Source organism: Taeniopygia guttata, chromosome 1 (genome assembly GCF_048771995.1).
Source record: "Taeniopygia guttata chromosome 1, bTaeGut7.mat, whole genome shotgun sequence".
Lineage (NCBI taxonomy): Eukaryota > Metazoa > Chordata > Aves > Passeriformes > Estrildidae > Taeniopygia > Taeniopygia guttata.
Window position 1 is genome coordinate 104,520,847 of NC_133024.1, and position 17,911 is coordinate 104,538,757.

At 36.6% G+C, this 17,911-nt stretch overlaps 1 protein-coding gene across 4 annotated transcripts in view; it reads left to right on the plus strand.

Moving 5' to 3' along the window:
* Positions 1–17,911, plus strand: part of IL1RAPL1 (interleukin 1 receptor accessory protein like 1) — a 676,860-nt gene that overhangs the window by 628,710 nt on the left and 30,239 nt on the right. For all 4 annotated transcript variants that reach the window (XM_072934853.1, XM_072934849.1, XM_072934841.1 and 1 more), the window contains 2 exons: positions 10,166–10,298; positions 12,300–12,445. In XM_072934853.1, coding sequence (XP_072790954.1) covers positions 10,166–10,298; positions 12,300–12,445 — 279 coding nt within the window. The remainder of the gene's footprint in view (positions 1–10,165; positions 10,299–12,299; positions 12,446–17,911) is intronic.

Sequence of the window (17,911 nt, forward strand, 5' to 3'; positions counted from 1 at the left end):
CATTTTCCTGTTGAAGAGGAACAGCCAACATGAAGCCAGCCCTTGATTAGGTGTTATTTAGGACTACAAGAAACTCTCCCCCACTGGCCTGAGAGATGCAGGAATAGCTACTCTTTGCAGAGGGAAATGAAGTTCACTGGTCTTCACCCCATCAAAACCAGAGGTAAGGGGTTGGGAGCAGTGGGCAGGCTCTACCATAGAAGAGGAGTTTTCATACAGTGAGGACCTGGAGGGTGGAGCTGCATGGCCCAGGAATGTGTGCAGGAATCCTCCCTTTGGCCAGACACATATTTTTCCCTGTGGGAATTCTTGTCTCAGGTCCTCTGCAATTCTTCTTGTGTCAGGCCAGAAAGCAGGGCACAGCATCAAGAATTCATGCTTGCTCCCATTTAAAAACTTTTTTTCCTTTAAAGACAGGTAGCACATATGCAGCGCTAGCTGGGCTTTTTTATTACATTAGTGGAATTTTGTGGAATTTGTGCAGCTGCCTTCACCAAGCATTGTCTATCAATCTGCAGTTTCTTGAGGTATAATCAAAAAAATGTCCTCGTGCCTTTCATGTGGCAAGGATCAATAGCAGTGGATTATTCCAGCACGTGTGTGGTCCAAGAGCACAGCACGTTTGTCACTGAGAAGCAAACGAGCTTCTCCATTTGCATCTTTGTGAACCAGGGTTTTGTTCTAATGGATTTTATTTCAGCATTTTCTTAGGAAAGCACTTACTAGCTAAGGTTCAATTTCTTAACACATGTAAGAGAAATAGAAAGACTACATAATGTAATGACTACTGTGTAAAAGCAGAAAGCCCAGTGCTCTTAGGAACAGCATGCATTTCCATTTTTATGCAATAGAAACATTTGATGTGCTAGGATTTTAAAATTATATGAACAGATACTAGTCCGTATGATATTTAATTAAATGGCAAATTGTTTCTGAAGTTATGCTAAGAATTAGTATTTTCTCTGTCCATTGCATTACACCTTCTTGTCTTAAAGTAGAAGCACATTTAAAATATATATATATATGTGTCAATCTTTTTCATTCTTTTCTTCAAGTAGAAAAACCCAGTATGAATAAACATAAAATCCCTTTCTACCATCAGAGGCTTTACTGCAGTAAACTGAAAATTGGTGCTGATTTTATTTATCTATTTTATTAGTAATCAGTAGGTTCGTTTCATCAGGGCTCCAATTTTCAGTGGTTCTTAATGGCATTCCTGGTGAAAATTTGAACAGAGTAGTGGTGTCACATATTTTAGAACAAATTGAAGTATTTTGATTTTCATAATAGATGTGGTTTATTTCAATTGTATTTATCCTGCTGTGCCATGGGAGAAGAAGTTTTCCCCATTCAAATGTTTGAAAATCTAGTCTGGATCTTTTCCAAATGACATTTTCAATCATATGATCTGATCTGACAGAATAGAATAATTAATGAAAATCTTAGAACTGGTGACGTTCGCAGTGTGTGCTGAAGAGAAAGATCACCAGAGGAAGATAGAGTGTTTAATTATTTGTTGTTTGTAAGTTGGAGTCCCAGTTTCCTTAATAAGAACCCAGGTGTAGGTAACACTGTGCATGCTGCTTTCAAAGGCTATAATTTTTTGTATCTTCAATACTCAGCCCATCTCTACAGCACTTTTTCAGAATACCTCCTCACCCAAATAATTGTACTGACCCTGCAGCCTCCTCAGTCCATGGTAGATTTGCTTATAAACAAAGAACAAAGAGAGGAAAAGAATAGTCAGGCTTACCAATGGAAAATAAGCCCACAAATTATTATTTTGTATATATGCATGACTCCAAAGTTGAGAATTTGATGTATGTGCTCAAATTACCTAATGATGATACTAACACTGCAGTCCCTCTCTCCAAAGCAGTTAAAGAGCAGCTATTATAAGACATTCCAGTAAAACACATTTTCTAATGCTGTTTGTTAAATTCTATGTCCAGAGATACTAACTGGATGGATAGATAGGATCTGAAAGAGCCACAAGAAGTTGAATTTCTATTTAACATGAATTGATAAGGCTGTTCATTAAGATTGCTGATATTTACATTTAAGTGTGATCTGACATTAAGTTGCTTGCAAAGTTTGGGAAAATAAGTATGTCATTTATCACTATCTAGAGTCCAGAACATCATCTGCTATTCTTTGTACAGAACATATTGTGCAGTGCACCTGAGAGGGAGGCTGGAGAAGGTACTGGTTGTGATGATTTATGAGCAGAGTTTTTTGACATGGACTAGCACCTACAGAGGCCTAAGCAAACCCAGAAAGAAGAGGAAGACAGGTTTTATAAAAAAATACCTCCACAGCAAGACATTTGAAACTTTTATCTGCTGGAACAACACTCTTCAGGTTAAAAAAAAAAAAAAAAAAAAAAGGAATTGTATCTACAGTGTTTACAAGCAAAATAAAGCAGAAAGGGAGCTGTGCTGTAGTGTGTTTTCCAAGTAGTTCCTCAGCAAAACGAGCCTAGCAACAGCTGTGCTCTGACCAAGAGAGCCACTGACGTCCCTCTTTGAGCCTGCTGCTGCTTTGCCTCTGGATTCTGTTTGGGATGGAGAAATATGTAGTGAGAACTGTAATGGCTTGAAACTGTCTTTCCTAACTAACAGAAAACTTATTCTAGCTTTGTAGTTTCTTGGGGCCCAGAGTCACCAACAGAACTGCAGGAGCTTATAGGTCCTATTGCATTTCTTACCAGTAAATATTCTTTACCAGAGAGACATACATGGAAAATTTTGTTTATTTTTCTATTTTTTTTCTCTCCAAAATATGAAGGCCTTAAACAAGAAACCTCTCTGCTTTTGTAGGAGTTTTCCAAAATATGACTCAGAGCAGGACTTCACAAAGCTAAAGACACGAGGCCTTTCTGGAGGTCAGTGACTGCTGAGGGGCAGTGGCAGCCCCAGGTGTGGGACTTGGGTCCCTTCTGGGAGCCCTTTTGGACTCCTTCGTGCCAAGGTAACTTTGGGCTGTCAGCTCAAAGGCTGGCTTTTTTATCATGTAACATCATTAAAATGAAAATACCACAACATCATAATCAAAGGCAGTGTGACTTAAAGAGAATCCAGAAACAATACACTGAACAATATTAAGTTGTGCAAGATATAAACAGATTAAAAACTCTCAAGACACAGAAGTCGGTACAAGGTAACAAACACGTGAAGTTTGACATTTAGAGCCACCTCTTTATCTTCTTTTTTTAATTACAGATATTTTGTTACCTAGGATATTTTCTTGTGACTTATCTAAAAACAGCTAAGCTTTTAAAAAACAAATTATCTTTAGATCTCACAGAGAGGGCACAAAAAATGTGTTTATAGATGCATTTTCTCAAAAAAATAAATAGGAGTTGCTAGCATAAAAGTTAAGTCAAGCTTGTAAAACAAGCTTTAGAAATACTTGCTTTGTGCTTGTGATAGCTGTCTTCCATTCTAGCCTCTACTTCTGAATAGGAAGGAGTGCAAAATACTTGCTGAACAGCTAATTTATCAGCCTGACATTACCATCTATCAAGAAGAGAGGCCCGCTGTTAGGAAAATCAAGATTATTGGTTCAGGGGTTTTGTTATCTCTTGTGAAATGAGGGCAAGTTTGACAATCTATGCACCTGAGAGATGTTCTGGACATTTTGAGCCCCAAGTTCCATACATCACTTCATTTTCTGCAGTCTGCTCTGTGGCTGCTGTCTTCATTGACTCTCTCTGACAGCCCTGCTGCTAAAGAGCCCATCAAAGCATAAAGGATTTGGGTTTCTTTTCCTTCGTAAGCTATGAAGAAACACACTACAAAATTTTTGCACATATAGGTTAATCTTATAAACACCATATATGTTTGAGTTCAGCACCTAATAAAGTGTTGCAGACTCCAGTATTTTGGGGCTGATCAGCAGGAACATAGAGACACCTCCTTCAGGGGTCCTGCTGCTGAATTGGAATTCAGCAGATGGAAGCCCTGGAAGGCAAAGGGCTTTCCATGTAGTGGTAACTGTGAACAAGTGAATGACTTCAGTTCTGGTGAGGGAGGTCTATCTGCTTAGTAAAAAAAAAAAAAAAAAACAGCAAAGAATATATAATGAATAATAATTAGGTTTTTGGGTTTTTCCTTTCCAAATAAATAAATTTAAAAAAAAAAAAAACCCTGAAAAAAACCCACATCAAAACAGAAATTGAAAAAAGGGATTTCTTTAACCTCTCCCTTAAACAGTTATATTTACAAATATTTACAAATTCTGTAAAAGTTCTAAACCTATTATCTCTTACTGGTCTTGTTGAGAACCTTCTGTTGATATTTTTTTTTCTTGTGGAGGAATGTAGTCTGCACTCTAAGTTTACATCATTGTGGCCTGAAGGACATATTCAAAATGTGCTTTAGATTCCAATGCAATCAAAATTCCATTCTGCAGCACAGCAAAATATGGATAGGCCTAGTAATGAAAAAATATAGCTTTGTAATCACATTCAGCACTTTGTACGATGCTTGCATGATAACACTTAGTGAATGATTATGTCCAACCCTCTCAAACTTCCATCTATTGAATTCAAAATAGACAGCATTTGCCCGTTGTTTCTTCACAATTGTATGGATGCATGACCTGATGACTTGCCAAAAACATGAAAAAACTACTACTCAGTGATGATTTTAGAATTTTGCAATTTCCACGTTGCAGTCATGTTTCAGAAAATAATATTTGTTTTGATTGTTTGTCTGTTTTGGCTTGGTTGTTTGCTTGTTCAATTTTTCCTAACTCACTACGTGAAGCATGCAGCAGGACATTTACATTATGTTAAGGCAGTACAAGATATCAAGATGCAAGAATGTGTATGGAAATTGGAGGGCAGATGTAGGTGGTGCTTTGGGCATGCAGAGAAGGAATCCAGAGGAATCTCTGCAGTTCACCCTCTTCTAAGAGGATCCTTACAGATCAAGGTTAGATGATCATAGGATCAAGTCACACAGCTGAAAGCTAAATGGTACTTCATTTTTATTTGGGTTTTTTGCTTTTTTTTTTTCTTAATCACATTTGCATGAAGGCTTCCAAACACAGTTGAATTGTTTTAGGACACAAGACTTCTCTGAAAATTAGAGCAGCTTCTACTTACCTGCCCACTGGCCTAGTCAGATGACACTGGCAAAACAAGTGGGTCATTGACTTGTTTCTGTCAGTGCTGATCTGTCACACCTAGGAAGTTACCAGCTCTCATAGCCCTCCACTTGGAAGACTGATATTTTGGCAGTATTTTTTTCTCAAATGTGAATGGAAAAAATAGTATTTCATTCCTGTGTGTGAGATTTTGATTGCATCTGTCTTGACCTTTTATAATTTCATTTTGAGACGTTAACATTACAAATAAATGGCATACTTGAAAGTGTGTAGGTATTGCCTAGGTATTTCCTGTACATAAATTGTATAAATAGCTTACATTGCACAGTAAAAGAAAAAAAAAAAAAAAAAAAAGAAAGAAAAAAAGTCACACATTTCAGTGCATTTAACATTTTCAGCCTTTTGGCACTCAATATTACCCAGTGCTGAGCATGGCTCTCAAACACTTCTATAATATGTCTTTGAGAAATCTTCTAAAAAGAGGTTGCAGAGCATTTTTTCATTATTACAGTTGCTGCCAACAAAAAATGGTTGCCCTTCCCTGAAGAATCTGTCAAATCAAAGGTGAGGAAGGTGCTCTGGTGCTGTGCAAAACTTGTACAAGTGACGGTGCAAGCGGAATCTCAGCTGACCACACAAGATGGCATTTAATCAATCGCAAAGCATTCGCTATTTTCTAATTAGAACTAGCACGTTCCTAGCAGGATTATGCTTTTAATAAGTCATTCACTAGGAATTTGGTTTTTTTTTTTAATGTTTGGAAGTCAGATGGTGCCCTCTGCTGGGCATAGGCTCCCCCAGCAGTAGTTTGCAAAGCGCCCCAAATGTTGACAAGTCGTGAAAATGAACACAAAATCTGTATTGTTCTGCTCAAGATATTCGCTGGTTTCAAGGAAGAACACCTTGTTGTCCCTTCTTGCATTCTGCTCTACTTGGAAGCGTACTGTGCAACAAAAATGGGTCTGAGTTTAGATGGCAAAGAGCTTTTTACTAATTAAATTTGAACCCAGTTGGCTTGAACTGAGTGTGACTTTATCACAGTGAGCAGCAGGAGCATGTAGTGCTATACATTCCAATTTTTACAAAAATAAATTCAAGAGCATATTCATCAGAAAAGAGAGTGATGGAGGAAAATGCAGTTGAATTTACTTCTTATGTGTTCTCTTGCATGTCTTTATTGCATTATGTCACAGTTTAAAAATTTACAATTATACTGAGAAGTCAAAAGTGTTATTTTTTAATTTATGCTTTCTTTAAGTTGTTTTGGTTTTTCTGTTTGTTGTTTCGAGGGGATGTCAATAAAAATAGCAACACTATAAGTTTCACTTAATAATTCTATTCTGATCTTTGGATTTTTCCAGGGTCCATTTAAAAAATATGAAGCAAAACAAAAAAACAAACAAACAAAAAAATCAAACAAAAAAACCCACACAAAAAAACCCCAAAAAAACCTCAACAAACAACCCCAAACAAAGCAGTTTACCCAGGATGTAACTTGAATTTACATCTTAGAACAAACAGGACTGAAACAGATGAATTTCCCTAGTAGTTTAATTGAAAATATTTAGTAAATTTAAAATGTGAAACTCAAATCCTTCAAAAACAGACTGTAAAACTGTAGTAATCCAGCATTAACAGGAAAGTTTAAACTAATGGCATAGAAAACATTATATATCCTTTCATGAAACTTGTATGACTTTCAGCTCTCTCTAGTTTTTCTCAGTGCAGAAAACACATGGAGAGAAACAGTCGCCTAAGGTTAACTGTGAGGGATTTCTATTAATTGATTGACAAGTTGTTTATACCTTAGCTTAAAGATGAAGCAAAGAAGCTCTTGTATTTATTATATGTTTCACGTTTTCTACAAATCTGCAGACTTTTAAAGGCAAATTATCCATGCAGAGCAGCTGCTTGGTGCCACAATAGAAATTGTCTGCCTGCTCGTTTCAAAGCTGAACTCCTAGGGAAAAATGCAGCCCCTCCTACAGCATTTACTCACTCTCTCTCTCATGAGGACAGCTCTGGAGTGGAGATCAAGATGTGCTCCCAAAATGCTCTGTCCATTCCTGGCATGGCCCTGCAGCCAGGTTTTATTTACAGGTGCCTGCAGCTGGAAGCCTCTTTGCTTCACCAAGGGAGCTCTGTGCCCTCTGCACAGAGCTGTGAGTCCTGGAGTAACAGACCCCTAATTAATGGTCACAGTTGGTCATTAGCTGGTCAGTGAATCTTCCTTGATGGCCAGCTAATGAACATCCCACTGGCTTATTGTGAAGGTTGGTCGAGATAGACAGTGCAGGTAATTTATAGCTGAAGCCTCAGCATGTTAATGGCCTTCCCTGAGTAACTGCAATCAACACAGTACTACTAAGTGGTGTTACATTCTTCCTAATTTATTTCTCACTTGCAACCATTTAATGTTGAATGGAGACTTCAGATTCTACACTTAAAGATATGTTTGCATGTTTTATTTAGGGGGGAAACTTCTTTCAGAATTTAATAAAGAAAACAACCTTAATCTTAAAAACTCTCTTTTTGATAAGTTTTGCTCTTATCAGAAGATGTTTATGTTTAAAAAACAAATCTGTGCTCATAATATTCATCTATAAAAGGCTCAGAAGCCCAGACAGATCAAAAATCATCTCTCAGGGGTACCTGTTAGCTGCAGGAGCCTGGAGAGCTTTGATGGTTCAGCACCTGTGGTGTCTAATCTCTGTGAATCATGGATAAATTGGCCAGAAGTTACAGCCTCTCTAGCTGTTATCTTGCCAACTCTTAAAAGCTATAAAGTTTCAACCAAGCCTTGGCTTTGTAGGAAAGCTCTGGAAAAAGCCCAAGAAGTGGCAGTGATGCATAAGGTAGAACTCTAAGTCTGGTAGATAATGCCACAGGGGTTGTCCAATTATCACAGAAACCTGCTTTGGCTTTACATGTGCAGGTACCTCCTCCCATTTCAAGAGTGCACAGATTCCAAGACATTCATAATCCTTTAAGGTTTTATATTTTCATTTTTACAAGTTCAAGCATCATAATTATGATGCAAAATCAAAACAAAAGCAAACTCCAAAACCAAAAGCAAACAACCCCACACCCCCACCCTCCACTTGGTATATATGTGCAGTACAACTGCTGTAGGGATCTGGCTTAGCATGGCAAGGAACCAAGAAATTTATCATGTTCCACTACAGCTTTTTATGCATTTGACACACATTAAGTGGTGTCCCCATGCTCATCTCATTCCCTTCTAATGGCTTCAAGATTAAAAAAATCTTTCCCCCAGTGATTCCAAATTGCACTTCTTGAGCCATGAAGAGAGTAAGAAATTGGGTTTCCAGGAAGGTGAAAACAGGAGCTATGCTTCTCTTTAGAAAGAGAGGTTTTGCCCTCTCACTGAAGATACTTATATTTGGCAACTTTGCTCTAGAATAAGTGAGATTATTAAAATTTCTCATTATTCAGAGATTCCATTTCATAGTTTTTGATTATGAAGGTGACCCTTCTCTCCATTCTAGTTTCAAATACTGGAATACTCCTGTCTCCTTAGCAGGCATTGCTTGCAAAAGGTATGGTAGCAACCAAACCTTCCTGAAATGGCTAAAAGAAAATGAGATCCTAAAGTTCCAAAACAGATTGTGAAAGTAGCAGGAATTATATTTGCTTTGATGTTGCACATTTGGGACAAAAATTTTTGATTCTGTACTTTTCATGGCATGGATGTGAGAGTTCAAGCCAGTCATTTATAAGACGTTTATAAGATATTTATTGTCATAGAAATGTGTATTTATTAGTCATTTATAAGACATTTATTTAATAATGATTTGACTTTTTGTTACACAGAATCCTGCATTTATTTTCTTGCTAAAAATTAAATCTGAAATTCAAGTATTAATGTTGTATGTTTAAGAAAGACCAGGTCCTGACCCAAAATAGTGTATTTTTTAGGAAATTAATGAAACACAGATGTGCTTATGGCATCTTGGTACAGATGAAGTAGTGCTAAAAATTCTTTCCTCTTATTTTTTGTCCAGGAGCTGTGGTCTGTCAGCTTTAAAGTCCAAAAATTAAAAACTGAAGGTGTCATTAAAATATGAACTTGGTCTCAGCAGTAATATAAACTCCAAGGAAATTTTCTCTTCAGGGGGAAAAAGACCACTTCCTAAATCCCAACACCTCCTTAAGTTACTGTGTAATTATCCCCTAGAGAAATGCATATTGAAGTTCAGAAGAGTTGGTGCATGTTGAGACAAATCTCTTTACAGCAGTGAATGGGAGATCTCTGGTTGTCTGTCCTCTCGCTTTATCCAGTCTTACCACACACAAAAAGTGTGCAAGTTGCCATTTCAATCTCTGCATGTGCTCAAGATAAAGCCCAAAGCCAAGTGGTACAAACACAATGTAAGGTTCCCTAAGAAAATAAACAAAGTGAAGGCATATTAGTTTTTTAAATCCTTATTATAATGATTAAATAAGTATCGCTGTACATATATATGAAATTTCTATTCCCTGCATGCTCTGCATGCTCTGCTAATGGTTCTTCCCATTCTAATGGTTTATAATGCTCAGAATTAGTTCACATGAGCTTTTTTCAAGTGTCAATAGTTTAAAATTTCCTGCTAAAGTATAGCAATGAGCACATGTCTTTCTACCAGATATCTCTTGGGAATGGAACTCTACAGGAATATACCAACCTCTTTGCAGAAACTATTACAAGGCTGAACCAACATAGATATAATTGCACATCTATTTTACCTAACTTTTGTCTTTTTCAGAGAAAAAATAGAAATATTTTGTAAAGTTAGCTCCTTTTGAAAAGACATAGTCTCTGATATCCTTATCAAACAGAAAATGTATTGAAAAGTAACTAATCCTGTTTTTACATATAATTTAATTTAATTATTATTGCATTTATTTTCAGAATATGTATTATGTCAAGACAAGCAGATACTCATGGACACTTTCAACAGCAACTGGAAATTGAGGAGCTCTCTGAATATTTTAAAAAGCAACTGATGTAAAATTTTTAAATAAATGTATTTTCTTATATTCTTTTCAACAGGTGGTTCTGCTAATCTAACTTGTAGAGCTTTCTTTGGATACAGTGGAGATGTCAGTCCTTTAATCTACTGGATGAAAGGGGAGAAGTTTATTGAAGATTTGGATGATAATCGAGTCTGGGAAAGTGACATTAGGTAAAGAAAAAGGATTTTCTTTTTTCTCTTTATTTTTTTTGATAGTTAATGTCATACATTTTATCACAGACTAGACAAGGAGGACATTGGGTCTGATTTTTTTTTTTTTTTTTTTGCAACATCATATATTTGCTTTTTGACTACACCACTAGAGAACAGAAAAATGCTCTCCTCATCCAAATCTGATGTTAGAGATTCGCAAAACCAGAATAGCTACCCAAAAAGAGCTGTAGTGTTGACCAGCTGGAATTTACCTAGTGACTTTTTCAAAATGTGGCAATATACAAAAACAGCTATGAGGATACTTAGTAAGATGAAATAATGAAAAATAAATATCTTCAGAAAATCAGCTCAAAAAAGTATTTTCAAACATGAAACTTTAAATAAATGTTGTAGTTTGACTTCCCTCTTGGAATGTTTTGATTTCTTCATGAAAAAAAAACTGTTTCCTGGGATGTTATCTGACTTGTTAGAGCCAAGCATCCTGTTATGTGGGCTGCTTATATCTGCTGAAATACTTCTTTTAGGGAGGATCTGGCAATTCATGATATGTACTTCTACTGCTCCTAAAAGTGCTGCCTCATTTGTAAATTAAGGACAAATGTGTATTCGTATTGAGAATTACATGCTTGACATAGCATACTAAATCCTATCTAATATTTCATATTGGATCTTTCATGCTTGGATCTGAAGAGATTCCTTTTTCATTTATAACTCCGTATGTGTGACTATCACTGTTTCTATGTATCACAGAAATTAAAACTCAGAAATTCAGGCATATCTTGGTGTGCATGTCATGGTTTAACCTCAAACAGCAAGTAAGTCCCACACAGCCACTCACTCACTCTCCTATTATCCCCCTCAGGTGTGGAGAAGTACCAGAATAGAACTTGTAGGTTGAGATAAAAACAGTTTAATAATTGAGACAAAATAAGAGATTATAAAAATATCAATAATACTAATTATAGTAATAAACATATAATATTTATAAGAATTGTAAGGAAAATTAAAGATAGAGGAATAAGGCCCAAAAAAAAAGAAATTATGCACAATACAATCGCAATTAGCAAAATCAAGTAGACCACAGTGAGTTTCAAGGTCATCATCCCAAGACACAGGCAAAAAGGAAGTGTATTTCACCCAGTGGACTTCAAGTTTATTCTACAAAATTCAAGCCAAATACACTAAGTGGCATGTGACAATAAGATCAGCTATATTTTGTGTTTAAAACTTTCCCAAGTTCTTCAGCCAGTGACTTGGCTATCCGATGACTGACAAAAAAAAAGTGTCAACAAAACTGTTACAACTTTCTTGTGTTTTGGAGGGAGGAGCAGAAAAGCTCATTTCCACTTCATTTGTCAGGCCTGGAATCATTTGTCATTTGCTTTCCTGAGTTCCTGAAACTACTAAGATGGAAAAAATGTAATGGGAAGACAGGTGGAGTCTTACACAAGGAAGCCTTTTATTTATAATCTCTATGAGCTAGTGGCACCTGGTGTACCAGTTTTTCTTACTGTTTGATAAAACATTATCAAATTTTATAATGCATTCTAGAAAATTATCTCTCATGGCATAAACACATCGTTCCTGAGTGGTATGTTGAAGTGCCTCAGAAAAAGGACAAATATTGTGTTTGGCCCAGACACCTACTGTGACTCTAAAACCCCAGAATAACTGTTTTCATTTTTGTCTCTTCTACTGTTCCAAGACTCCATGGATCAGAGTTTCCATCAAAGTGTGCAATGATATATTATCCACGTGCATATCAATCTGCTTAAAAAAGACAATGAACTGCAGCTGTCATTAACATTTACAAAGCCAAACCTCCTCATTAGAAGTGAGGTAGAAAAGGGCATGATATAATTAAATTAAGTTTGCATCGAACCATAACCAAATTTGAAGCCAGAGAGTTGTGAGTTGTAAGTAGCATCATTATGTCATGATTATCTAAAGCTTCACTGTGGTACAAGCAGAACAGCAGTGATGGTTGTTTTCTCTCAGGGTTCTCAAGGAACATCTCGGGGAACAGGAGGTTTCCATCTCACTGATTCTTGACTCAGTTGAAGAGGCAGACCTAGGAAATTATTCCTGCTACGTCGAGAATGGGAATGGACGCCGGCATGCCAGTATTCTTCTACACAAAAGGGGTAAATATGCAGCTTTTCTCCATGCAGGGGGAAAGTGTAGGGGTGGTCAGCTTGTAGAGATTCCTTCTGATGCAAGCATGAATTTTAGCTTCCTAAGAATTAATAGTCAATGGTTATTTTTCCCCAGGAATTTGTACGACTTGCAAAATAAAAGAGAAAGGATATTGTTAATTATGGCTGTCACTGGAAAAAAATGCAGTAATGCCTTTTAACTAGATCTCTATAAAAGATGCATTTAATAATTCATTAACTTTAAAATTAATGAAGGCTAAATAGGTAAAAAATAGTAGGAAACCACAGGTGATACAACGCTAATAATTTTCTGCAACAAAAAGAAATAAAATTTTAGGAAAACCAAAACCAAAAACCTTCCACTTCTATCAGAAATGCCACCTAAACCCCATGCCAGGGGGTTCCTGCACAGCCTGACATGAACATTTTCCTTCCAACACTTTTGTTTGACACCAACATTTCTGAAGTGAAACATCATGGCAGAAGCTTCTAAGAACCCTCTTTTTTCTCCTCACTGCTCCCATCCCATTCGCAGCCTGCCTAATGGCCACAGCCATCTCCCACCGAGATAATTACAGGGAGATGGAGAATCTCCTGCAAATCAAAGCTCCCAGACCAACCTTGTCCACTTTACCTCCCAGAGGGGGCTCCACATCCCTGGGATTGACACTTCCCATCCTCATGCAGCTTCCTGTTGACTTCAGAAAGCCACAAATAAGCAGGAGCCGTGTCTGCATTTTGGTGACATTCCTGAGTTTTTTCTAGACTGTTTGTAGAATTGAGCAAACCAGGATCTTACTGTGGTGCTGAAGTACTTGTGGCATCTCAGTTTATATCAAAGCTGTGATATCGTCCCTAAATTCAGTTTTGTAGCATGCAAAGTCTGTCTAAGCTTAGAAGGAAACCATAATTCAAGATAGTGTGACCAATTTATTTAAACATATTATTGGGTCCCTCCAATTACTTGTATAGAACTTCATTCATAGTCATTTTTCTAAATTCTTGTCATTGGTTCTTAAAAGATGCAGATGTGAATTACCAGATGTTTTGCTTAGCCTGACATTTGTCATATTTTCTTGAATTTTCTGAGATGAGAAATTAACTTAATAAGTAGTTGAACCTCAACAGTATACCAGCTAGTAGTCATATACTCTGGTTCAGAGACTTTTGAACCCAGAGGAAGAACTTAACCCAAAAAAAACACTGAAATCCAGAAGCTTGCTCTAGATAATCAAATTACTTGATGGAATACTGAAAATAAAAAAAAAAAATAAGGGTCAAATTACTTTAAAACCAATATTTATTTAACTGATACCTATTAAGTTACATGATGGTGGCTAGTCCTTAGTTTATCTTCCATATAAGCAGTAGCTCCAAGACTGAAAACATGTCTTCTCTGTTTTGATCTGACCACCAGATCTCTAATTTAACTTTGTGCATGCATGAATTTTGCAAGAATCTACTTTCCTTGCTCCCTTTCTTAGAGAGCTCAGTAAGTCAAACATACCACAGTATGTGGCCTCCTGATAACATGCTTAAGAGGGAGTAATTTCAATATTTAATTGCCCTTATAAATAGTAAAAGGACAAAAATAGCAGAAAAACTCCCCAATTTTTTTTTTTTCCTCTTTAAGTAAGGTTGAATCTGAAATAGATTTGGAAGCAAAATCTGTTGTGCCCTTGAAAGACAAAAGGTACCAGATACAAGCCTTCTACACATTTTGCATGTTGACAACAGTTTCAGTGAAATGATAAATTAAGCATGGCAGATAAAAATTTGAGCTAGTCTCTCAGGTCTCCTAGGAAGAGGAGTTTTGCACTGCTTGCTTAGTCTCCTGTATATCACCATGACAACCTTTCGGTTTAGGTTTCCTTGTTTAGATCCATATTTAGCCTCTGCTAGGAGTGAGTTAGCTGTTTATTAATTTCTGATTATTTGGCTGACTTAGACAGATTGGGACCTAACAATTAGGTAAATTTGCTTCCTGAACACCAAGACATTTGCAGATGTAGTAGCTTTGGCTGGTTTTCTAGTTAGTGATCTTTTTCTCCAGCAGTATGAGTACAAAAAAGATGAATCTGGAATGTTCACTGCATACCTGAAAAAGAAATTATAATCTCTCTTCAACTTCCTGTGTGGAACATTATCACCAGGATCAGAAGGGACAGCAAAGCAGAAAACTGCTGCTGAACAAAGAGAGCTCCTGGGAAAAGTATTTAGGGCTAAATGCTGCAGTGGGTATTTAGGTACAAAGTTTAAGCCTTTCAAACACCCTTGCAACTGCTGCTTCACCCAGGTCATTAGAGTTTCTGTACACTGAAAAGCCCAGGGGAAGATTTGAGACATACCTACACTTACCCAGGCGCTGAAAGCATAAGATGACAACAAATCTAAGTCACCACAAAAGGCCTGGATGAATCTTCCTCAATATTCCCCCTGGTCAGCCTGACAGGGACACACTCTCATCCCCAGGGTGAGCAGGGGCCATCAGAGGGTGTTGTGGCCCAAACCAGAGCCTGGCACAGTCAGCCAGGGGAAAGGACTTCTGCTCTTCCCTGGTGTGACACTGCAAGGGGCAGCCAGAGCCTCTCCTTCCCTGGCATGAGCTAATGTCAGGAGCGGGGCAGAACACTGCCCCTGGACTCCACCACCACTTGTGCAGGAAAACTGAAGCCAATTTCAGGGTCCAGCACTGGGAAAAGCTGGGGGCCCTGGTACATCCCTCTAGTGCAAACACCAGAGCTCTGTATCCCAGGAAGCCCAGCTCTTATTTTCTCCTGAACTTCTTTTACTTTTTGATTCCAATGGAGAAAGCCTATGATCTACGTTGTTCTGCTGCCAGAACCATTTTTTGAGTCCTAAATTTCCTCAGATGTTGTGCATAGGGAGCATTTAACTCAAAGCTTAAGGCAGTAGAGCATTTTAACCACGACAATGACAATGCTGTTTCCTTTTTCTAATTCATTCAAAAAAATTGTAAAATAATAGGAAAAAGAGAGAAATCAGAACCCAAAAGATTTAACTTTCATCCCATTCCTCCACCTTCTGACCAAATCCCTGTCACCCTTAAAATAATCAAGTTATTTTCTCTTTTGGGTGGGAAAAAAAAATCTACTTGTTATAATCTAAGGTTGATTTTGTTACTTACTGGTGGTAGGTGTCATTGATCATCCAGAGGAGTTACGGGTTAATCTTCAGCTAGGTAGAGGAACCTTCTAGAAAATAATTTTGAGGGTGGTACTCACAGCAGCCAAGCAGAAATTTATTAATGACAGACCACAGATTGCAGATAATATAACAGGTGGATCACAGACTACAATTCCATTTTTTTCTTATTTTTTTTAATTAAAGAAGACAAACTTATAGTCTATCAATATAGTAGATAAAAATTCAATGCATAAGGAAGAAGAATGTTTTTCTGCAATGTTATGTATTGACAAGTATGACTTTCATGCAGGATCAAAGTTTTCATAATCTTATTTATCATAGACAGTGTTGTAAATACAGGTTATTATCTAATTATGTGATTATTTTTTTCAAAGTCCTCTCTGTAAGTCAGCAAGTAGAACTCTACAGCAAAAATAATCTCAAATTCTATCTTGGCGTTATTCTTTAAGTAGTATGGATATTATTTTAAAAGCTTAATAATATTATTGGTATTTTTCCTGGGACAGACACCAGAACTAAGGTAACATGCTTTCATACATTTTTTAAAAGTATCTACTTCCCTTCCTTCCCATTGTCATCTACACAGTATTATCATCAAATTTCCTACCCTTAGCCTCTTTAATGGTTTCAGTTTGTTTTTCTCTGTCATAGGTGTTCTCAGTAGGCATATATTAATCACATTGACTGTAAATTAATGAGGGTAGTTAAAACAAGTTTGGGGTTTTTGTTCCTGTCAAGAAAAAAAAATATTTTCACTGAAATAAATTGTTTAGAGAAAGAGTGTGTTTAAAATTGCCCATGAAAATATATATTTGAAAAATATGCAAGGTAATATTTCCTAGATTGAATACATCTTGAGGAAAGCTACCTTATTTAAAACTCATCATTTTTTAATGCATAAGCATTATATTATTATTTCCTGTACAATGTAATAGCAAATTATGAATAGAAAGTAATTCCAAATTATCTTCATATGGTTGTTAATGATAATAGAATGGCTGACAAGCACCTTAAATTGCAGTGCCATTCACATAATAGTGTAAATCTGGTTTATTACTTACAGACTTGAATGTGTTATATGCATTTTCAGTCAGTTGCACACAATTTCACACAGTGGTAGTGCTGAGTGACAATTAAGACTTAAAAGAGAAAAAAAAAATTAGTTATTTTCTAACCTCTGCAAAGAAACCCCAGGTGTTATATCTCCTTTTACCAAAAAGCTTCACTATGCTTCTGAAATTTCTGAAAGGAAACTCATCATATGAAATATGAGAACAATGAGATATATTTCAGCTTCTGCTAATTGGACCTGAGCACTTGTTCACTCCAGTGAATCTCTGAGTCCTAGTGGAAACTCAGCTGAAGAACTCCAATCCACATGGTCAGTTCCGATCTTACATGAGTCTGTCTTCCACTGTATAAGGCATTCATTTTTTATTCTGCACTGCAGAAAAGGCTTTCCTGAGACCCTCATCAGGTTTTAGAATTGGAATTGAAATTGAATTGGATTTGATGAAAATTGATTTTTCACTCACCAATGGCCATTGAAGAAGACTTCAAGTTGTCACTGTTCTTAGCAGTGCAAATGTTCATTCTCCCAAGTGGCTCGTGACACAAGGCCAAAGGTCAAATATCATCTCTCTTCTTGCCCCAACCTAACTAAACATGACTGTCCTTTCACATTCAACCTCATCTAAAATCAGTCAAGGAATGAAATACTAAAGACCTCTGCCTGAAAGAAACTCTTCATGAGACCACTCTTTTAATCAGTCTCGGTTTTCTCATACTTTATAAAATTGGACTAAGATAACTCCAGTAAAAAAAAGTTTGTAAGATTATTCAGCCTAAATCCAACTTTCCTCTAACAAATTGCAGTGCTAACAATGTGTCAAACAAGTTGGTTTGTTTAACAGTTTACTTTTTAAAACTACTTTTGTACCACTTTTATCATAGTACTTCCTTTTATGTAATGTCTAAGTGCAAGTCTAACCTTGATTGGCAAGGATGAAAATATTTTAAAATGAAATGTCACATTTTTTTCCTATAATCCATGCATAGCTAAATTATTCTTTAATGCTATCCTCAGAAAAAAAACCCTGAAAACAGTATGCTTTATGATCTTACATCCTTGGAACTCAGTACTCATTTTTTTCACCAAATTTTTTAGCATCCCTTGGTACCTCTTACATTCATTTATTTCTGAAATCCTGACGAATTAATATTGTGAGCTTGTCTGATTTCTGTAGTACAATTAACAAATAGAAGTGTCTTGGTTTAGGGTAAATT